The sequence below is a fragment of the Canis lupus genome, chromosome 15, assembly GCF_003254725.2.
Source record: "Canis lupus dingo isolate Sandy chromosome 15, ASM325472v2, whole genome shotgun sequence".
Classification (NCBI taxonomy): Eukaryota; Metazoa; Chordata; class Mammalia; order Carnivora; family Canidae; genus Canis; species Canis lupus.
The window spans coordinates 51,176,009-51,199,918 of NC_064257.1; the positions used below are offsets into that span (position 1 = coordinate 51,176,009).

General features: G+C 38.8%; 1 protein-coding gene across 14 annotated transcripts in view; it reads left to right on the plus strand.

Annotated features, from left to right (window-relative positions):
• The window catches only part of TRIM2 (tripartite motif containing 2), a 168,603-nt gene that overhangs the window by 139,007 nt on the left and 5,686 nt on the right, over positions 1-23,910 (plus strand). For 11 of the 14 annotated variants that reach the window (XM_049094271.1, XM_049094266.1, XM_049094265.1 and 8 more), the window contains 5 exons: positions 9,402-9,505; positions 9,751-9,918; positions 16,126-16,306; positions 17,370-17,440; positions 21,470-21,610. In XM_049094271.1, coding sequence (XP_048950228.1) covers positions 9,402-9,505; positions 9,751-9,918; positions 16,126-16,306; positions 17,370-17,440; positions 21,470-21,610 — 665 coding nt within the window. The remainder of the gene's footprint in view (positions 1-9,401; positions 9,506-9,750; positions 9,919-16,125; positions 16,307-17,369; positions 17,441-21,469; positions 21,611-23,910) is intronic. The other 3 variants (XM_025439230.3, XM_035698883.2, XM_035698884.2) reach the window with 1 other exon arrangement.

The following is a 23,910-nucleotide window of genomic DNA, read 5'->3' on the forward strand; positions in this document are numbered from 1 at the left end:
CCATGTGATGTAGTATAGTGGCTTCCTAAGCTATTATTGCCCTACAGCCTGGAGGCGTTCTAGGGGGGATCTACTCAGCAATCAGGGAGCTGCACCCCTACTGCAGGAGCTAATGCAAGGGCCAGGATTAAGAGTGTAGCGATGCAGTGGAGGGGAAATGGCAGATTGAGAAATGCTCAGGAAGGAGAGAGCAGGGCTCAGTGACCAAACTGAATTTCTTGCTGTTTGATTTGAATGCTCTAAGGATGAGTGCTGGTAGAGTCTAGCACTGCATAACTTGCAGTACATTTTAGAGAAGCAAAGTAGGTAATGCTAATTAATATTTTATTCATAGTCATAGTATGGAAGTGATAACCTAAGTAGTGGAGAACATAGTCAAGAACTGAAAAGACTGACTGCCTCATTTAAATTCCAGCCTATTTATTAGCTATATGATTTAGGGGAGGTTATTTAACCTCTTGTGCCTCAGTTCCTATATCTGTAAAATGGGGATGGTATTTTTTTTGGGAGGGTGGTATTAACACATACTTGATGGGTACCTGGGTGACTCAGTTGGCTGATGAGCCTTTGCCTTCAGCTCAGGTCATGATCCCAGGGTCCTGAGATGGAGTCCCACATTGGGCTCCCTGCTCAGTGGGGAGTCGGCTTCTCCCTCTCCCTCCGTCCTTCCCCCCTGCTCATGAGCCTGCAGGTGCACGCGCGCTTGCTCTCTCTTTCCCAAATAAAATAAATGGTGCTGAATTGGCACATTTATTAAAACAAAACAAAACTCTGCCACCTACTTGATATGGTGAGGATTAAAATAATATATGTAAAATGTATTCAAACAGTACAGGCACATGGTAAGGGCCCAGCAAATGTTGGCTATTGTTACTATTTACCCTTATCAACCAAGGTCAGGACAGTCAGAGGAAGGAGAGTATAGTTCAGTTTCGATCAGCCAGGCTGAGGTGTACCATAGGCAGTTTAGAGTATAGATTTGGAGCTCAGCAAAGAAGTCATGGCTCGAGATCAATTTGGGAGCAAAAAGTATAGAGAAGTTACTTTAAATCATTAGCTTCAGCGTGGTTCAAGGGGGAAAGGATGGGGAACAGAAGCAGGAGGAAGGACTAAGTGTTCTGGAAGTCAGGCATTGTGCAGTCCATTTCTTTGTGTCATCTTACTTAAAATCCTTGGTAGGGATAGCTAGCTCCTGTATTAATGTCTAAGCTGTCTGCAAATGCTCCTGAGTTTTATCCACCAGGTTATTATTCTAATTATACAGAATCCTATGAAGATGGTTGTGAGGATTATTCCACTCTACCAGAATATGTTCAGGAATTTTTGAATCATCTTACAGAGAGCAGCCTGGCAGTTTTGAAACTGAAATTGAACAGTTTGCAGAGACCCTGAATGGCTGGGTTACAACAGATGATGCTTTGCAAGAACGGCACTTCCAGTTTCCAGTGCCCCCACAGCGCAGTATACCTACCACATCATAACGTGGCGCATGCCTGTGTGCACACCACCTCCTAACTCTATATTTGGTGACTTCCCTGTTGGTAGCTGGAAATCCACTGTGATGGGCACATTTACACCTCAGAAGTGGGCAAAGGCTACAAATAAAGCTCCTCCCACAGCTCCTGCCCCACAAGAGTTAAATTACCAGGGCACTGTGTCATCATCCCTGCCACCAAAGGAACCGGACCAGGGGCACCTCAGAGAGCCAGGGCACGACCCCAGCCATCTGCGCCTCTGATGCCCCTGCCTTTTTAATTGCACGATTCCTCTTCATCTTAAATGTCTTTTAACTGCTGTGGTTTTCCAAAGTTGAGCTATTTGATACCTCCCACGCCTAAAAACTTAATTATATGCCCACTGTGAATGAGTTATTGTGTTAACTCCGATACTGTGCTGGAAAGCAATCCTGAATGAGTTTAGAGAGGTAGCTTAGAGCATCTGTTGATGAAACACGGGGATTATTTTTCCCTGCGCCGTCAGAGTTTGCTGACTAGAAGCCCTGAGCTGGTTTTGTCAGCTACTAAAGAAAGTCATTGAACAAAGGGGAAGCCAGGAGATGTGGGAGGGAGTGAAAGAAACACAGTTGAATGGTTTCAAATTATGTAATTCATACACCATACCTTAATGTGCCGGTGAGAAGCAGTGAATGAAACACTCACTTGTACTCTAGAGCGATGTGCTTTCTTATAAGTATAAAATCACTTAGCATGAGCTCAGAGACTGCATAGGAAGGTATGCTATTTCTCCCCTGCCTTACCTCTGCAAACCACCACCTTCCCACCCTAAAATCTCTGAGGAGAGAGATCATGCTAAGGTGGCATCTCAGGTCATCGTATGAACCCTGGCACCACCCCTTTGAGAATCTCATCCTCAGGAACTCTTCTTGCATTTCAGTGGGAAAAGATGTCACTGATATTTCCTGAGTGCTAGGCACTGTGCTGTGTTAAGGGGTGCAGCAGCAAACGGGACAGATGTTGCCCTTGCCCACGGAGAACTCACAGTTTAGTGAGAAACAGTTCAAATACCATGTGATAAGGGATGGGGATGGAGTTCCTATGGGTTTTATAGAGAAAGCATGATCCATATAAGCCCAAAGGTAATTATCTTCACCTCAGAAACCTGGTATTCTAAAGTCTAATTAGAAACTGGGGTGCCTGGGCACCAGGGTGGCTCAGTCGGTTAAGCGTCTGATTCTTGATTTCAGATCAGGTCTTGATCTCAGGGTTGTGAGATCAAGGCCTGCATAGGGCTCTGCACTTAGCGGGGAATCTGCTTACAATTCTCTCTCCTGGGTATCCCCGGTGTCTCAGCGGTTTAGCACCACCTTCAGCCCAGGGTGTGATCCTGGAGACCCGAGATCGAGTCCCACGTCAGGCTCCCGGCATGGAGCCTGCTTCTCCCTCTGCCTGTTGTCTCTGCTTCTCTCTTTCTGTCTCTCTCATGAATAAATAATAAAATCTTAAAAAATAAAAGGATTCTCTTTCCCTTTCCTCTGTTCCCCACCACCAGGACCACCATTTGCTCTGTCTCTCTGTTGCTCTCTCTAAAATAATAAAAATGGGCACTTGGATGGCTCTGTCAGTTAAGTGTCTGTCTGCCTTCAGCTCAGGTCGTGATCCCAGGATTCTGGGATCTAGCCTTACATCAGGCTCTATGCTCAGTGGGGAGGCTGCTTCTTCTTCACCCTCTACCTGCTACTCCCCCTGCTTGTGCATGCTCTGTCAAATAAATAAAATCTTTTTAAAATGTTAATCTTAAAAAATAAAAGAAGCAGGGGCTGCTGGCTCAATCAGTAAAGCATATAATTCTTGATCTTTGGGTCATGAGTTCGAGCCCCACGTTGGGTGTAGGGATTACTTAAAATTTAAAAAAAAGAATGTGTATTAGAAAAAACATTACGTAAAAGAGCAAGAGAAGTGGGTTTTATTCTTTTCTCTGTCTTTACTACTTTTGTCCTGTGTCTAGTTTCATTTTCTTTTCTTTTTTTTTTTTTTAATTTTTATTTATTTATGATAGTCACACAGAGAGAGAGAGAGAGAGAGAGGCAGAGACACAGGCAGAGGGAGAAGCAGGCTCCATGCACCGGGAGCCCGACGTGGGATTCGATCCCGGATCTCCAGGATCGCGCCCTGGGCCAAAGGCAGGCGCCAAACCGCTGCGCCACCCAGGGATACCTAGTTTCATTTTCTTATATATAAGATGGAACAGTAATATTTATCCTAACTCATGGGGTTGTTACAGGGAGTGCATGAGAGAATATATTATGAAAGTGCTGTAAATATTACTAAATATTTCTTTTTTTCATGATGTAACCTGGGGTATAATTTACTCAGTCATTAATAGTTCATCCGGGCACTCACTCATTCAACAAACATTTGTTAAGCACCTACTTGTTTGAAGATCCTGTTTTAGATCCTTATTTTGCCCAATTTCATCCTCTTGCATTATCTCATTTGAAGTATCTAGATTTATTTAGCATTAATTTTCATATTAAGTTGGAGTAGGGGTGGGAGGAAGTTTGCAGTTCTCGATCTCCTATTTCAGTCCAGGGACTTGCCATCTGTAATCTTCCTAGAGGCATGGGTGGAGGTGGCCAGGAGGAGCACAGATGAGAAGCTATTGGCTTAAAAATTCATTTTATGCTTCATTGGCTACTTTAACATCTGGGAAAAACCAGTTTAATTATCTTATGGAATTGTTGCCAAGTTGTTTATAATTACTTTTTAAGACTGGTGTTACTCATTTTACTAGCCAAAACATAACCACCAAATGAAATCTTGTACATCAAAGTAGTCAGGAAAAGATTTTATGAGTACTATGTATGTTTATATTACATTTATATTCATTTTGAAAGAACCAGTTTTCATTATAGAGTAGAATCTTGGGGGAGGGGGGCACTTTTCTGTGGTCTAAATAGACTATGCAAAAAATCTTGAAGAGCATGATCCCACATTATTTCTAACTTCTGGAATTTCTATTTATTTTATCTTGTTCCAAGACCCTTTATAAACACCTGGATTGGGGGCATTTCAGCATAATAATTTTTTTTAAAGAATTTATTTATTCATGAGAGACACACAGAGAGAGAGGGACAGAGACACAGGCAGAGGGAGAAGCAGGCTCCATGCAGGGAGCCCAACACGGGACTCGATCCCAGGTCTCCAGGATCACACCCTGGGCTGAAGGCGGTGCTAAACCGCTGAGCCACCAGGGCTGCCCCAGCATAATGATAATATGCTATATAGTTCCACATTATTACTCACCATGAAGTTTTTTGTAGTTTAACTGTTAGTGAAGATAGCATTAGCTGCCCCTCAGGAACATGCTGGTGGTTTCTTTTGATCTTCAGGAGTAATACTGTGATCCTGCTATGCTTAAAAACTCCTAGAATTTCAGAAAAATGACAGTCCGTAATTTCTGACAAGATGAAAGATGCTTATAAGAATCAATGTTATTGGGGCAGCCCGGGTGGCTCAGCAGTTTAGCGCCGCCTTCAGCTCAGGTCGTGGTCCTGGAGACCCGGGATCAAGTCCCACGTTGGACTCCCTGCATGGAGCCTGCTTCTTCTCCCTCTGCCTGTGTCTCTGCCTTTCTCTCTCTGTGTCTTTCATGAATAAATAAATAAAATAAAGAATCCGTATTATCCATCATGCCAACCCCAGCTATTTGGAATACTAGGCCATATGAATTAAAGAGAAATTTTTAAAAAATATTTATTATTTATTTATTTATTATTTATTATTTATTATTTATTTATTTATTTATTTATTTATTTATTTATTTATTTATTTATTTATGATAGACACAGAGAAAGGGAGAGGCAGAGACACAGGAGGAGGGAGAAGCAGGCTCCATGCCGGGAGCCCGATGTGGGACTGGATCCCGGGACTCCAGGATTGTGCTCCAGGCCAAAGGCAGGCACTAAACCGCTAAGCCACCCAGGGATCCCCAAGAGAAATATTTTTAAAAACAAATATAAAATTTAAAACGGCAGTGCCCACTCCATCTAGCTCTTTCAAAAATATATAAGCAGGGACACCTGGGTGGCTCAGTGGTTGAGCATCTGCCTTTGGCTCAGGGTGTGATTCTGAGTCCGGGGATCAAGTCCAGCATCCGGCTCCCTGTGAGGAGCCTGCTTCTCCCTCTATGTTTCTGCCTCTCTCTGTGTGTCTCATGAATAAATAAAATTTAAAATATATATTTATAAATATATATATGCAAACTGAGACTAACATGTTTTTCCAGCCCTGTGATTTTCTGTATATGTGGGGCAACAGACTCAACCTCTAGTTAACTTGAGATGGAGGATATGAGCTGGGCCAACACCACAAGGTGCTGGAGCTTAGTAGAGGCTGTATAACCTCTTTCCAGCAGTGTGTTCTTTTGCAACAGGGTTCCATTGCTCTCATGACACAGTGGTGGTAAAATCACTCGGGTCATTTCACACTGGGCATAGAGTCTGCCTTCTTCTGGTTCTAAATGGTACTGATATGGAGTCCAGTGAAATGTCTTACCAAATTTTACCTACACTGAGAAATGTGTGTTTATTTCTGCAAAGAAAAAAGTGTATTTTTTGCTTTTGTACTTTCTCTCCTTCCACATCACCTCTTTTGTCTTCAGAAGGAAAATTAAATCTGAGGCACCCCTTAACTTCTTTACAGCACTCTTCTCCCCATAATTTTCCCCTTCAAACATTAACCTGCTGCCTGCAGAACCTTCTCCAAGTAGAATAGGCTTTGTTTTCAGCAGGATAGATAAGCAGATAAAAGAGGGCAGCAGGCAGGTTTTTGTTCCTGCCTGGACCAGATGGGACAGCACCAGGGTCCATCTACCCTGTTGAGGTGTTTCTTATTCCTCTCCCCATTTTTTTTTTAAAGATTTTATTTTATTTAATCATGAGAAATACAGAGCAGGAGAGAGAAAGGCAGAGACACAGGCAGAGGGAGAAGCAGGCTCCATGCAGGGAGCCCGATATGGGACTCGATCCCGGATCTCCAGGATCACGCCCTGGGCTGCAGGCAGCGCTAAACTGCTGCGCCACCCGGGCTGCTCCCTCTCCCCATTTTCAATCTCTCTTTCATCTGCGTGTCGAGGTCATGGGTGCAGTTCCAATTTTACATAAGCAAGAACCTAGAACAGTCTGGGAGAAAGAAACAACCATTCTTTATACGTCATTTTTTATATTCCAACCTCTTGTAGGACTCTTGTGGTTAACTGTGTTTATTTGGTCCTTAGTTCCCCATCTTGCTAATAATAACTTTAATAAAGGTTTTTGACAAATTAAGTTTTACTCCTGAGAAATCCTGGCCTTGCCCCCATTACCTTTTAAAAAGTACAAAAAATAAATAAAAGTAAAAAGTACATATAAACTGAGCATTTTTAGAGGAATGGTTTCTTGTTCCTTCGGTTTTTGCAGTACCTGTTAACCAGCGGCTATTCAACATCAGAGGGAATGACCCAAAGCTAAAACCATGTTGGCACATACCTCCCTCGAGAGTTAAGCACCCCTTCCCCTGCCACCAACAGATACCAACACGTCATTTTAAGAGAGTGTTAGCTGATATTGATATGGGAGAGTTTGGTTCTGGTCTCAAGGAGTCCCAAGAATGAATCTCACTGCAACAGAGTTCGCAAAGCCATATAGCAGTTTATTAAGCAGAGAAACTCTCAAAAGTGAGAAGGGTGCTGCAGGGTTGCCACTGAGGGCTTTTATGGTCTGTCTTTTATAGGAAACTGACCAGGGAACTTGGTAAATTTCTTGTGAATATCAGGGTGAATTTGTAAATGTCATATCTATATTTAGAATAATTGGTAGACTTGCTACAAGTAAGATGTTTCTTTATAAATATCATGAGCACAAACAAGGTGTCCCTTTCTGTTTGGCTAATGTCTCCTTAATGTTTCTCTACATCTGCCTAACGTGGTGTTTTCTGTGAGCCTAGTGACAATTAAAGGGGGATACTCCCTAATAATTTGGAGCTAGAGAGCCAGGTTTATTTTTGTTTTTACTGTTTTATCTCTCTTTTCCTTGGGATGGGCAGGAGCCTGACTGGGGCCTTTCCCTTCCTAGCCTCATCTGCCTCCAACTCATTCCTACATCAATATCATATACATGCTTATTATAGGGATTCTATTTGTGATACATTTGAAATAAAATAGAACCCTTTTTTCCACAAGGTGGGAGATGTTCTTTCTAATCTGGATCTCAAATTTTTCTTCTATGTTAGTACGAGTAGATGAGAGAGAGGTGGTGAGTAAACTTGATGAGTCCAGGATTTCAGTGAAATAGCTACCATGTGGGTCGGGTTAAAGCCAGGAACCAAAGGGTTAATGGAATTAATCCGGGGCTGCAGACTAAGAAGCATTGTTAGCTGCAATTTTTTACCCCAAATTTATTTGTTTGCCCTTAAGTTTCCTTGACTCTCCTCCTTGGGGAGACAGATTTGAGCCTTGTCCTCCAGTCGTCTCCTTTGGCATCCCCTAGAATAAACTTTTTCTTGGCATTTTCGGTGTCTCCAAGTGACTGCTTTGCAGATTACCTTCGGTTGGGTTACATGGTGAGAACCAGGACCAGGTGGTCTACATAAGATGTTTCTGCCCAGCAATTCTGCTGAGTTTAATTCCATTGCGAGTTTCGCTTCCTAAACCCCAAACTGTTTAAGAAGGGTCTGGCCATTTCTAAGCCGTGCTTCAGCATGTGGCTGACATTAGCCACCATCCACGTGCCGTTGTCCAAGTGCGCCTAAGGCGCTGCATTGATGTCTAAAACCAAAATATCAACTTGCTCTTTTGAGTAGGATAAAAAAAAATGAAATGATAATGATGAAATGAAATGATAAAAGCGCCCAAATGAGGCATAGTTTTTTCTGTGAAAATTTAAACTTCTTCCTGGTCATTTCTAAGCAGAGGTCGGTCTGTTTCCATCTGTTAATATTTACATGGTCTTATTGAAATAAGTTCCACACACTTGTTTTAAAACAAAAACACATCTGTTAAAAAAACAAAAACAAAAACACACATCTGTTAACCCATAGACGCCTTGGATTTTTCCCCCCTCTAATTTTCCTTTGCTTTTTGTATTTATTTATCCAAATACATATGGATAGGATATCTTCTATGTTTTTTTTTTTTTTAATTATTTATGATAGGCACGCAGTGAGAGAGAGAGAGGCAGAGACACAGGCAGAGGGAGAGGCAGGCTCCATGCACCGGGAGCCCGACGCGGGATTCGATCCCGGGTCTCCAGGATCGCGCCCTGGGCCAAAGGCAGGCGCCAAACCGCTGCGCCACCCAGGGATCCCTATCTTCTATGTTTTCAAGAAGAATATACACCTTACGATATACTGAGTCTTTGAAAATAAGGCATCTGAAAATCAGCCTGCTAGTTTAATAATATCTGATGTATTGTGGTTTGTTGGATGTATTGAAAGCTTCTTAGAAGCTTCTTCAAGTCAGGTTTCTTCCAAGAGCTGCTGAGTGAGAGGGTGGGATTTCAGCAAAACTCTAAAATAAGGCCCTCTCCTGTTCTATATCCTCAATTGTAGTATTAGGTTTTTTTAAATTGTTTTTTGTGAAATCTAAATATATTTTAATATGATTATTAATGTAACATAAAATAATGTGCAGTTAGAGCTTAAGACAAGATTGCATTTGCCTAAAAAAGTGACTTTGCAATGACTTTATTGGTCTAGAAGAGAAGTTCAGGACCATTAGGTCCTAATGGATTAGGTCATGGTGGAAGAAGTTCTCTTTTTTTGAGTGTAATTAAAAGAAAAAAATATATATTCTCAGATTACCTATGGAAACCTAATTCTCTTTAAGAAACAGACATCTGATTCTCTATTGCTTAATTTCTATTTTATTATTTTTTAAATTCCTGTGATTTTATAATTTATTTCTAGGTACTAAAGGAAGAAATAAAGGAGAATTTACAAATCTTCAAGGGGTAGCTGCATCTACAAGTGGGAAGATACTAATTGCAGATAGCAACAACCAATGTGTACAGGTATGGTTCTCAATTATATACCTTCACTTATATGGTAAAACAGATATTTGCGTATTTTCCTGCTTAAGACTTAAGATCCATAGTACAAGGACAGAAAGAGAAGCTTACAATGTGTATAGACTTTTCTTCAAATGGGGTTTGCATGTCCTGACCTGTGGTACATAGGATACATGTTTTTGACTGTTTTCCATCTTCACTAATTTCTGTGCTCATTTACATTCCAAGGAATGTCATTTGTTTTGCAGATATTTTCCAATGATGGCCAGTTCAAAAGTCGGTTTGGCATTCGAGGCCGTTCTCCCGGGCAGCTGCAGCGGCCCACAGGAGTAGCTGTGCATCCCAGTGGGGACATAATCATTGCAGACTATGATAATAAATGGGTTAGCATTTTTTCTTCTGATGGCAAGTTTAAGGTAAGATTAAGCTACCAATTGGCTGCTAAGCAGTAGAGAGAAAAAACAGGAAATACAAGGTGAAATTCAAGATTTCATACACAAAGACATGTGGATGTTACATCTAACTTTTATGGAGAGGGGCAGTGATATTGTTATAAATTTTATGTATAGGAAATAGCGGCTTCATTTTATAAAGCAATTAGGCCATTCAGTCACTTTTTTTTTTTTTACATATTAGCAGATTTACCTAAATTCAATGAAGACAACTATTCAAAGATTATTGAAGAGGCAATTGTTATCTCCCAAATTAATTTACAGATTGTTGTGTATGAAGTGCTTCCTACTTTCTCAGACCTATGATAGATGAAATGGGAGAAATAGAATCATAAAACATGCTTTCTACCTTTGAAAAGCATACAAGCCCCTTGAGGAAAATGATGCTATAAATGACACAAAAAATTTTGTGTTAGCCTTGAATCAGTCTTATATTGCTTGGTGCAATCTGAAACCTAGTGTTAAAATATAGAATATAGGAATCAAAAGGACAAGAGAATGGCAGCTGGCAGCGCAGAGAAAAAGTGAGTTGAGCTGCATTTTGGGAAGCATCCCATCATTTGACATATTTGCTATTGTCCCCAGCATCAGCTCTTTCTTGAGCAAGTCACTAAAGAGTTGAGAGCCCTCCGGTGATACCAGAAATCTCTCTTCTAAGGTGTCATCAAAGAATATTATGTGCAGCCCATTTTCTGCATTTGTTCACAAGAAGATTATGAGGCACTTTGTCAAAGGTGTTTTTGAAGGCCATAAGCACTGTGCATTCTGCATTGTCCTGTCTAGCCTGCTTAGAGGCTTCTCTTTCAGGTGACAACATGAGCTTTTTACTTAGATCAAGACTTTGGAATCCAAAGTCTGCAACTTATTAACTAATAATATCACTTCCTTGAGTCTCAATAGAGACTCACATTTGGATTTAAAAAAAAATATTTTTTAGTTAAAAAAATCTTTAAAAAGGGGGGTGGGGATTCCCGGGTAGCTCAGCAGTTTAGCGCCTGCCCTTGGCCCAGGGCGTGATCCTGGAGTCCTGGGATCGAGTCCCACATCAGGCTCCCTGCATGGAGCCTGCTTCTCCCTCTGCCTGTGTCTCTGCTTCTCTCTCTCTCTCTGTCTCTCATGAATAAATTTTTAAAAAATCTTAAAAAACAAAAAATCTATTTTTTGGGATTTGGGTAAGAATTGCTGGAGATTTATTTCTCGATTTCATATGTGCCTTGTATGAAATAGGTATCTAAGAAATGTTCTTTTCCATTGCTTCTAGTAACCCTGTCCAAAAAAATGAAATGTTTGATCAGCTGTGATTTGGACTTCATGACATGCCAGTACCTAGTCACAACTTTCTTTACCTAATGTTCAGAGATGATGCTCTTCATAATCTATTTCAGAATCCTGAAGATTACACAAAGTTCACTCAGTTTCTTATTGGAGGAATTTGTATTTTCCTTTTTAAAATTGTTGGATCACTATAGTCCTCTCATTTTTATTAAATCAAGTTACTTCCATAATTATTAACCCTCAAATTGGAGCCCCTGTTTTATGTGGGGCAGCATCTTTTCAATCTAGGAGAATAAAAAGCCATAGTTTTTAATTCCCCTATATTACACACAACTCTTCAATTGCCCTTGAGGTTTTTTTTGTTCCACTAGAAATTTGATGACTCCATAAGATGGCTAAGTACACAGAAAGGTCTCTTGCCTTTTTATATCTCTAACTTCCTCTGCTGCTTTTGTGTTTTCATAATTCTATTTGTAGTCAGATATACCCAAATACGACAACTTTAACATCAACAGAAGAAAAACTTTTCAGTGACCTCTTGAAATTGTCCATCTAGTTTGGAAACACCCTATTTCCTCTTGGTACATATGCTAGTGAAACTATGACCTGTCTCTGACTTCATAAGTGAATGCTAAAATAAGGATAAAATCAAGAGTTTTATATCTAATATGCTGAAATATTTTATATATAATAAAACATTTTGAAACTGGAGTTTTACATTTAAGAGAGAAGGGCTTCTTGAATTATGCAATTTTCATTCAGTGGTTCAATATTCTATATATAATAGACACTCTTCCTGGAAGATCCAGATCCTCAGAGTTGGAATAAACAAGAACACTCATGCCCTCTAGAGGATAGGGGGAATGGATATGGTATAGTTTCAACAGACCCTTTTGTTTTCAATAGGCATTGATCAGGGGATAAAAGGATAGCAAGTAAAAATGCTTTAGTACTGTAATGGGAGCTCATCCAGCTGACCATATGCATGACCATTTACTGAGATACTTTCTTTTCAGTGGTATTCAGTAAAATAAAACACAAGCTCAGAAAAACAAACCTTTAACACAAAGGTGGATTATTTGTATTTGTTCTAGTTAGTTCTAGAGATACAGCAGCTTATGCCCTTTTCTTTCTTTTACTCACCAGATTCTTAGCCCTGATTCTCATTCATTTTTGCCTCTAATTTTTTCCTTCCCATCTTTTCTGCTGACCTATATCTTCTAGGCCAACTAGGAACCTTTTGTGACCCCAGAACAGATACAGAGACCCCAGTCCACCATATTCTAAAATATCTCATCTCTTCCTTCTTCAATTCAAGGACCTACTTGTTGAGTTGAATACCTTTATTTAACTATTCCGAAGTCAGTGTCTAAAATAACTCTGCTTACTATTCTGTTTAAGACAGGGGACACATTGTCAGGCCAAATATAGTAACTATTAATTTCATGTGGTATAATCTAGTGCAGCAAAACTGGAGTGATGAAAGGAAGGTGGAAGGGAAAGGGGTTTGCGTTTGCCCACAACATTTAAGGTGTTTTGTTTTGTTTAAGACCTGCTCTAGCTCTTACTACATGGATGGAAGGGCAGCAATCCCTTTCTTCTGTTTTTGTTCTACATAATTACCATCTGCTTGGTATTATATGGCTGAATCATTCTAAAGTAACAACTAGTGTTCATAATGTTAGGCAGTAATAATATTTTTGCTGTAATAATTAGAATGTCCTCTCTTCTTTTTGATCCTTATTGACATATCTTCTATTATAACATGAAAAAAGTATACAATTTTTTGACAAACCATTATGGTATAGCCTCTTTAATCTCTGGGCTAGATTGCAAAATCAGGATCAAATTTATACTACAGATTCCCTTACAAGAATCCTATTGTTTCCTTCCTTAAGTATCCCTTTATATTAAAGAGATCAAAGCTGAATCTTATTTATCATCTTAACCAGGATTAAAGATCACACACAATCTGATCCCCCACTGTGGAAAACGTCCCTGTCCCTCTCTCCATACTCTCTTTCTGCACTTATCTGTAAGTCTCTGTCAGGAAGGATACTCCTGATGGTCAGATATATGATAGCAACCAAATGGGTGGAGATGGGATTGTGTGCCATATGCTATGCTTGGCACTCTGTCCTTCAGAATCTGCATGACCCAGAAGTTAAATACAATAGCTGCCATTTTACAGATGAGGAAACTGAGGTTCCAACTGGTAAAAGAATAAATTTTGCTCTGAAATTTTGATCCTGGGTTTAAATGAACTGTGGTATCTATCATAAAGGAACTAGGGAATCAGGAGGTACAAATTTGGGTTTTTTTTTTTTTTAATGGTGAAAATGAGGTAAGTTTGGTTTAACAGTGTTTGAATTTAACGTAATAACTTGTAAAATAGGCCAGGACTAAAGATACGGATTTGAGATTCTGACAGAGGTGAAAGTTGATGCCATTGCATAAATGAGATCTTAGAAGTACAGAGAATTGCACTGTCCAATTTGGTATTCACTAGCCACAGAGGATACCAAGTTCTTGAAAAGGTACTGGTCTGAATTAAGATGTGCTGTGCATGTGAAATACACACTGGATTTTAAAGACTTAGTAAAACAAATGTAAAATACCTTATTAATAATTTTAATATTGTTTACTTGTTGAAATGATAACTTTTAGATATGTTAGGTCCAATACAATATGTGATTAAAATAATACTTTTTTCTTTGTTTTTTTCTATGTTGGTTACTAGAAAAATCTTTTACATATATGGCTCATATTACATTTCTATCAGGCAGTGCTAATACAGAGAGAGAAAACAGGAGGGACACCTGGGTTGCTCGGCAGTTTAGCACCTGCCCTTGGCCCAGGGTGTGATCCTGGAGTCCCGGGATCGAATCCTGCATTGGGCTTCCTGCATGGAGCTTGCTTTTCCTTCTGCCTGTGTCTCTGCCTCTCTCTCTGTGTCTCTCATGAATGAGTAAATAAAATCTTTAAAAAAAAAAAAAAAAAAAAAAGAGGAAAAACAAAACCTACGGAAATGTAAATTTTTTGAAATTAATTTTTTTAATTTAAAAAGTAATACATGCAAATAAATAAGTTTTTAAAGTAACCCTAACTGGGGCTCCTGGGTGGTTTAGTTAAGTGGCTGCCTTCAGCTCCCAGTCATGATTCCGAGGTCCTGGGATCAAGCCCCATGTCAGGTTCCCTGTTCAGTGAGGAGTCTGCTTCTCCCTTTCCTTCTGTCCCCTGGCTCCTGCTTTTTCTTTCTCTTCCCCCCCCCCACCCCAATAAATAAAATCTTAAAATAAATAAACAGAAACCCTGCAGATGAATATAAAATGAAAAGTCAGTTTCTCCTACCACCACTAATATCAGTGGTTTCTTACTTTCTCTTCCAGGAATATGATAGATTTGAGAAAGCATTTCTAAAACTACAGAGAGCTCTACTTGACCCTCTGAGCCTCTCTGCCTGGGAGAACTATGGCTCTTACATCCCTTCTCACTTACCAGGCACTCTTCCTGGCTGCTCCCTCACCTTGGTGCTCATTCTCCTTCCTTATCTTTAGTGACCTGTCATGTTCTTTTAGCCTATTTGAATTCTCTCAAATCTACCAAATCAAATACTCAATACCAAGCACTTCAAAAAGGACCCAGTGAACGTATTTGTCTGTGTAATGTGACTGAGACATCTTCCTGGGTAAGGGCTGGTCTTGCCCTTGTCTACTCCTTGCCTGGAATCATTAGCCACAGAGTTGGTACCCCATTAATGTTTGTAGAATTAGTAAATAAATGGGTGAATGAGTCAAGTACTTCTTTATAATGGAGCTATAAAAGTAAAGGTATAAGACCTACATCTCGTAGCAAACAGGCATTTATATAGTCTACTTAGATGAATGAGGGATCCCTGGGTGGCTCAGCAGTTTAGCGCTGCCTTCGGCCCAGAGCGTGATCCTGGAGTCCCGGGATCGAGTCCCATATCAGGCTTCCTGCATGGAACCTTCTCTCTGCCTTTGTCTCTGCTTCTCTCTCTGTGTGTGTCTCTCATGAGCAAATAAAATCTTAAAAAAAGAAAGATGAGTGAGTTTTAAAATATATATGGTATGTGTTTGATAGAAATCTGATGCTTTCCTCCCATCTTAAAATAATGAAAACTAGAACTATTCAGTCGTCATGACTACCCTAAATAATGCTGGACTTTTCAAATCAATATATTTAACAAGTGTTTATGGAGTACCTGTTAGACACCAAGAAGTATGCTAGGCTCTGAGTACACAGTAGTGGGTAGAAGAGACACGATTCTTGCCTGCATGGAACTTAACACATGGTTAACTAAGCACATGGCAGATGCTTGGCAATTTTAATACCAGTGATGATCTACAACAATGACAATGATAGTTGACCTTTAATGATTGCATAATACATGCTATATTTTACACTGAATGCTTTATTCACATTATTTTACTTAGTATGCCAAAAATGCCACTGGGAGTTATTGAAGTCTTTTTTTTTTTTTTTACATTTTTATGTATATAAGGAATCTGAAGCTTGAAATCAAATGCATCTGTGCTATTCTAGGTGTGTCTAAAGCAAGCGACAGGCGTAAAACTATCTTCTACTCCTGATCAGTGATCTTTTGCTATATACCACATTGCATCTTTACAAGGGAACTGTGACCTCAGTTAAGGGGATTCAAGAACATTTTGGGTGGTGATCCTCTTAAAAAGTAAGGATTTCAGGTAAATCTTAGTGGCAGATAATAGATGTGACAAAAGCAGAAGATCATTGTGACATATGAATAGCTGTGCACCCCTGTTTGAACATTTAAGTAAATATGTACTAAAACAAATGTCTGTCTTCATGTTCTGTAGTGTTTTAAATTTCATTCTCTGTGCTTGTCTCTAACAGACAAAAATTGGATCAGGAAAGTTGATGGGGCCCAAAGGAGTCTCTGTGGACCGCAACGGGCACATCATTGTGGTGGACAACAAGGCGTGCTGTGTGTTTATCTTCCAGCCAAACGGGAAAATAGTCACCAGGTTTGGTAGCCGAGGAAATGGGGACAGGCAGTTTGCAGGTACACTCGATGGTAATATGTAAAACCCCTTTTTTATGCTTCTTCTGCTCACATTTGCATGATGGAGCATGTGGAAGATGCCTCAATCCCCAGTGTGTTTGCTGGCTTTGGGAAAGATACTGGGGATGAAATCTAAGCAAAAGCATGATGAGATGCTTCTCAATTACTCCACCTGCAGTAAGTTGAACTGCAGTCCATGCGTGGTTTTTATTGGCAGCAGGCAGTTAGAAGTCTAATTTTTGAATTTAAGTAAAACATAAACACTAAGATAAAATATTTTTGAAATAAAAATATTTGACGAGCAGTGTAGTAACTCCTAGTTCTCCCTAGCTGCAGCTTTGTTTAAAGAGCTTCTGAATGGGAGAGGTTTTTTTTTCACCTTTCTGGATAAGAGAACAGGACTTTAGAATATTTGCTGAGTACACGAAGGACAGTTCTGTTACTTTTCTTTTTGGTGTACCACTTTGCAAGTACAAGCTTCTTAGTTTCTCACATCTGCAAGAAGAGGCTGAAAACAGTGTATACATTTTCTTTTTGAAAGGGTGCTTTTGGCATTTGACGATTATTTGCATAATCTTTTTTTTTGTGTGCTTTGTCTCCAGTTTTGCCAGGTTCTGAATGTCACCCAAAATTACAAAATACGGGTTTCTGCTCTACTTTTTTAAAAAAATTCAATATTGGAGTCTTTTTCTTAGGACTGAGAATCTACATCTTTCCTCAGTGGGAACTGAGGGCCCTAAAAGGATTAATGTGTACTCAGAGAAGCTGGCAGATGTGACTTTCAGACGGTGGCTCGGAGAATGAATTCTGATGCTTATTGCTCATTCCACTTCATTAGGGCTGCTGGCACACTCAGCTTGGTCTAAAAGAAGCCAGAGTAGACAGTCCCAAGTGTAGACTGATAGAGGACCCACATTATCTAGAGCCAGAGTTCTGGCTGAATGATCTTTCAAGAACTAAGTCTATAATTTGTTCTTTCTTAAATATCTAATATGGTAAATTTTGCAACTGCTGTGGTGTTGTAATCATTTTTATTGTTAGAGTTCTCACATATTTTTTTTCACCTTTTATGCAGGTCCCCATTTTGCAGCCGTAAATAGCAATAATGAGATTATTGTTACGGATTTCCATAATCATTCTGTCAAGGTACCATAAAATACGTCAATTATTGTTACCTTTTAACTGCTTTTATTGAGAAATCAGTCTGAGAGAAAATAATATAATACTTCTATGCAAAGGAACTAAAGGAGTTAACCTAAATAAAAGAGTAGATTTTGCTTCTCTCTAAGATGCAAGTTTTAATTTGGACACACAAACTTTGAAGAGTCAGAAAATTGAGCAAAATATGGTGGTGATAAGTTTCTTAATTTGAAACGAGTGTAAATGGAGATGACTTAAAAATGAAATTTGGAAAAGCAATTCGTTGAACCTAAAGAGGCAGAACTTTCTGCAGCTTCATAAAATCAGATCACTTTTGCAGTTATCTGCACCATAATGCCTTTCAAACAAATTTAGATATTAGAATGCTGCTGCAACCAGAGATTTTAAAAGGGAAATAGTCCTGGTATAATTCCTATAGCTATTTCATCCTTTTTAGAATATTTTCACACTCTTGGTTTTCCCTAGTGTACAATGCCCATTACTCTCCCCCAAACAGTGTAATACATTTTTCTTACTAGGTATAGGGAGAAGAAAGATTTGAGGTTTACTGTGAGCAAATCAGGAAATACAAAAATGTATCAAAACAGATTTCTCATTTTGCTGAAATGAGAAAATGTTTAGTACCATTCTAGATCATGATTCTCAAGGTATGGTGCGGGTTCCACTGAAGGTATGCCAGGTGGTCATGGGCAGTGCACTGCCAGACATTTTTATTTTAAAAGTTAAATGTTTATTTTTTAGGGTTACCTTCTGTTTATATCAAGTGGTGCTGGTTTGCACTTATAGAAGTGATATAGTTTTCCTTGTAAGTAAATTCATTTAAATTTTTTAAAGTGAGGCATTTTCAGAAGGAAGGATAATAAGGGAACAGCATAGATGATAATATGCCTGTGACTAAAGTCTGCTCCATTGGGCAGCCAAATTGAAAAATAGCTATTGTTGATAACTGGAACAGCTACGTAGAAATAGGATTTCAATACCCAAAGATATTCTCTCTTCTGAGTCCTTCACTGCTTCATTTCCCCAGCTTGTCCCCAAAGATATGTTTAACCTGAGTAAATGGAAAGGTTTTGAACTTTTTTGGTGGGTGCCAAGTCCTTATGCAAAAATAGAGCAGAGCGGGCTGTGGTGATGGGACAGGAGGAAAAAAAGGATGCCCACCATTGCTTCCTTCTCAGGCTGCTTCCTGCCATGTTGTCTGTCCCATGCTGCTGCCATAGTGATAGAGCTCCATCCCCACTCCCCCCACCTCCCTCCATCTCTTGCTCTCTCTCTCTCTCTCTCTTTACGTCTCTCTCTCTGGGACCTGTCTTGGTAAAAGAAAGATGACTAGGAAAAGTAGTGGTGGGGAGGAGGGAAACAAAGAAGCAATAGGGCAGTAGGGACTGCGCTGTAGACCATCCTCTGGGGTGGGGGTGGGTGGCTGTCACAGTTTCACAGTTTTGCATGATGAGAGTAACTGCAAAGTAATGACAGGCTATTATCACACTTCCTTTCTTCTATTCCCTTTATGGAGGACTCCTTGAACGAGAGGGCGCGTGTAACCAGAAGGTAACCCGTGTAGATGAACAGAGGCCAGCCAATGCCTGGCACCGCTCTGCCTACCCCCACTGGAAGATAGTAATATTAATCAAGTTGCTCTTTTCTACTAAAGCGCAACTGTGGCCTCAGAGCCTTTCCGTCCCAGTGCTCCAGGCAGTCTCTATGAATCAACTGGCATTGGTATGTGGGAGGACTCCTATTTGCCAGCAGTGGCTGACAATGTAGAAGGAAATAATACCTGTGTAAGTAATCAAGATGCAAGGCAAGGTAGCAATATTTTCTTAAAAATAGGTACATATAAAGTTCTGTAAGAATCCAGAAGAAAACAAAGAACAGATTTCTGTATCTCAGACTATCAGGGAAGACTGCCAAATGGAGGTGGTATTTGAGGTGAGCAGAATTTTTAAAATCAGGAAAGGATTTTCAAAGTCACAAAAACTTGCGTAAAAACTTGTTAGAAAAATCAAAGCTGTAAAAATTTACTATTTCAGCTCATGCATCTGCCTCTTAATTATGTTTTCATCTGAGTAATTTATAAGCAATTAAATGATGTTTTCTTTATAATTATTAAGATTCTGAAAACTCTTCCAAGTTTTCAGTATAGTAGAGGTAGATTATTGTAGTAATTTAAACTCTATTTTCCCCTGATTTAAGAAAACCAGTCTTTTGTTTTTTTTTTTTTTTTTCTCTTCTCTTTGATAGCTGTTGCCATATAGCTCTTATGGAATAGTTGGGCTTTTGTTCCCCGTGTAACATGTGGCAGTTAGCAGTGGTTCTGTATTCTAGTTACTTCTCTGTTGGTCATTGTGAAAACTGCCTGTAGGTCAGGGCTAACAAATGGCAGAAGTCTTTAGAGGTCTTCAGTATGCATTCTCTTTTCATTGCAAAACAAGTAAGACTAAATTTGGCATTATCCGTCATTCCAACATAGAGTGGAAGCATTTGAGCCATTTGGAGCATGCCAAGGAAAACATACTTACTCAGAGATCCATACAAGCAAACAAAAAGATCATTGGTAGGACTTAAAAAGGGAAAGATCAGAGAATAATAAATTGTGTCCTCACCAGCAAACAAACACTTTCATTGGTCTTTAAAACAAGAATGTTTCATGTGAAAGGATATAAAAAGGAATCAAGAAAGATTTTTAAAACATAGCATCTTAGCAAAAGCTGGTTCTTGTCCTTTCCAACAAACCAAAGAGGTAGCTTACTTACTTGGCAAATTAATTGAATTAATTCAAGAAGCAGTCATGATTCTTCATCTTAAAGGAAGTTTAGCCTTTAGAGATGGAAGTTTCTCGCTTTGCTTTCCCAGTGTACATAACTAAAAGAGTCATTTTAATCTTTCAAGATCACAGAGGTGGCAATAGGAGAATCTGTGAAAGATCCTGAGATCATTTTCAAATTAGATCTGCACTTGGTATAGGGAGCCCTTACTTTCATGGTGCTTTTTGCATGTAATACTTTTTGATTTGTTAATGAGTACGTCTACACATGTAGGCTAGGTGATAATGGATGCTTAAAATAATATCCTGGGTATATTTCACAACCATTAAGTATCATCTGAATCATCAAGGTAAAAGTATGCATACTATAGTCTTAAATTTAAACACATATTTAAAAATTTAATTCTGCCCAAATCAGTAATCTTTATTTGATACAAATACAGTAATACTTCATTAATAAGAATATTTAATTAACTGCAACAATCCATTGCTTTTCCATATCAGATATTAAAGAATTTGCTAAAGAGTTCTGTGTAGCTCCCTACTTCTGTCAGCCCCCTCCACTCAGTATGCTCCATCCATCAAAACCTTAGGGTCATATTAACTCTCTATTTTAACTAAATATATATGTTGAAAAAAGTATATAAAAAACCCTTCTCTTATTCTTTGCCTGTGCCATTAAACACACACACACACACACACACACACACACACACACACTTTCCCCTGATGTAAGTGTGAAGTCCAGCCTACTCTATCCCATGTTGAGTTTGCAAAAAGGTAATAAATTCTGAGCATTTGGCCTAACCAAAAACTTTTAGGTCCTGATCCAACTTTGATCATCCATCATGGTAGAAATACAATGCCTGTCCTTCAAATTTAGCTATTTATTTAAAGGCAAAATGAGTAATATTGTTGAAAGTTATAGCTCCACTTTCTCACCCTACCCTATATTTGTATATTATTTTGTAATTTATAACAAAAGTATTTTTCATATAAGTATTCAATAACCAGATATAAGCTAGAAATAAATGATTTAGCAAATGATAAATCAAATTTATGTAGCAAATTGGGGAGCCCTAAGTGATATGGGGGTCTACCTTGTAGATTTATTTCTTTTTTCAGAAAATTTTAAATCATAGGGCTTGTTATTAAAAACCTGTGCAGATACATATTTTTTAAGACTCATAATGTTGGCACAACTGTTTTCAACTTAAAATGAAATGATTTAAAAATATCTCTTATAGGTGTTTAATCAGGAAGGCGAATTCATGTTGAAGTTTGGCTCAAATGGAGAAGGAAATGGTCAGTTTAATGCTCCAACAGGTGTAGCTGTGGATTCAAATGGAAACATCATTGTAGCAGACTGGGGAAACAGCAGGATCCAGGTAAGTGAAAATGCTAATGTATTTGTTTAGAGTGATTGCTATTTGTTCAAAGTGAAGAATTGGCTGTCTCCCAGCTGGAATGTTTTCCTTTCGTCATTGGTTAGGTTCTTCATAGACCATAGGTAATCTCACCAGAAGTGCTAAACAAAGGAAGGTGGAGGAGAAAAAACATCAACAGATTACCAGAGTGAAGCTCTCTGAATTGGGAATTTTTAACATGAATCCCATAGATCCCCAAAGTGTTTGTGGCTAGAACTCAAGAGGTCCATTGAACAAAAATATTATATTACTATTTTTACTAGGTACTAATGAAAAACATTTTAAAAATTCTGAATAGAGGCAGTTGTCACAGTAATTTCAGTAATACCTATAACTTTGTCACCAAGAGGAATCACAGAAAAAGAGGAATCACAGTCAAAAGATGACTACTTCATATCCACATGTACAATGGGACACCTGGGTGGTTCACTTGGTTAAGTGTCTGACTTAATTTTGGCTCAGGTCATGATCTTTTATTTAACAGTTGCAGAGGTCTTGAATTATCATTTATACTCATCATTCTTTCAAAACTAGTGAGTATTAGACCCATCACTACTACTTGTTATTTTGTGTGTTGGTTAAAAAAGTACACATATTACTGTATCGCAATTTTGTAAAAGTTTTACAACTGTATTTTAATATAATTGTTCTCCTTTATAATCCCATGTATTTTGTTTTGTGCATTTAAAAACATTATTCTGCTGAATAACATGAGTCAGAGGGGATGGGATGTCTCAAGGAAAATTTAAAAATATATTGACTGAATGAAAGTGCAAATACAGCATATCAAGTTTGTGGAGCGCAGCTAAGATGATTGTGAGAGGGTGATTTTTTTCCCCAGCTCTGTTGAGCTGTAATTGATATACTACATGTCACATGTTTAAAGTATACAGTGAGTTGATTTGATACGTTTATATATTACAAAATAATTACCATCATGTCTTTAGCTAATTTGTCCCTCACCATCACATTGTTAGCATTTCTTTTTTTGGTGAGAACATTTAGATCTACTCTCTCAACAACTTTCAAGTACCTAAGTTTTCTTAACTATAATCAGTGTACTATGTGGTAGATCCCCAAAACTTCCTCATCTTCTAACTGGAAGTTTATATGCTTTGACCAACTCCCCATTTCCCCCACTCCTCAGCCCTGGTAACCACCATTTGACACAAGAGGGAAATTAGTAGCATTGAATGCTTATATTAGAAAGTCAGAAATGGGGGCACCTAGGTGGCTCAGTGGTTGACTGCCTTTTTCTCAGGTTGTGATCCCGAGGTCCTTGGGTCAAGTCCCACATTGGGCTACCCACGGGGAGCCTGCTTCTCCCTCTGCCTAGGTCTCTGCCTCTCTCTGTGTTCTCAGGAATAAATAAATAAAATCTTTAAAAATAGAAAGTTAAGAAATCAGTAATCTGAGCTCCTACCTCAGGAAGCTGGAGAGGGAGCAGAACAAACTGAAAGCAAGCAGAGGGAAGGAAATAGTGAAGAGAGGATCAGAAATCAATGAAATGCAAGGCAAACAATAGAGGAAATCAATGAAACAAAGTTGGTTCTTTGAAAAGATCAATAAAATTGACAAACCTCTAGGAAGACTGATAAAGGAAAAGACACAATACACTAACATCATTACAGACTTTGCAGGCATGTGGAAATTCCTTTGAACAACTCGACATGTACAGATTTGACAATTTAGATGAAATGGACCTCAAAAAGTACAAATTCCACATACTCACCGAATATGAAATAAATAATTTGAATACTCTAAAAACTATTAAGGAAATATATTTCTTAATTTTTACTCCCCAAAAAGAAATCTCCAGACTCAGATGGTTTTACTGGAACATTCTACCCAACTGGGTGAAAGGCACAGGGGATTTCTCTGTACTATCTCTGCAACTTACTATGTCTTACGAACCTACGATTATTTCAAAATTAAAAGTTGTCAAAAACAAATTTAAAAAATAGTATGTTTTCATGGTTTAGGAATAATGGTGTCATGAATCGCATTTGGCATTTTAGTACCCAGATGTCTTTTGTGAAGACTGCAGTAGTTAACAGTTTGAATCTGATACAGGTATTTACTTCTCAGAAAAAGGATTGAGGGGCATCTGGTTAGCTCAGTTAGTAGAGCATATGACTCTCAATCTCAGGGTGTGAGTTGGAGCCCCACATTGGGTATAGAGGTTACTTAAAAAAAATAAAGATTGATACTATAAATGTAAATCTAAATGCTTTTATTTCTCCATTATTTTTATCTTGCTT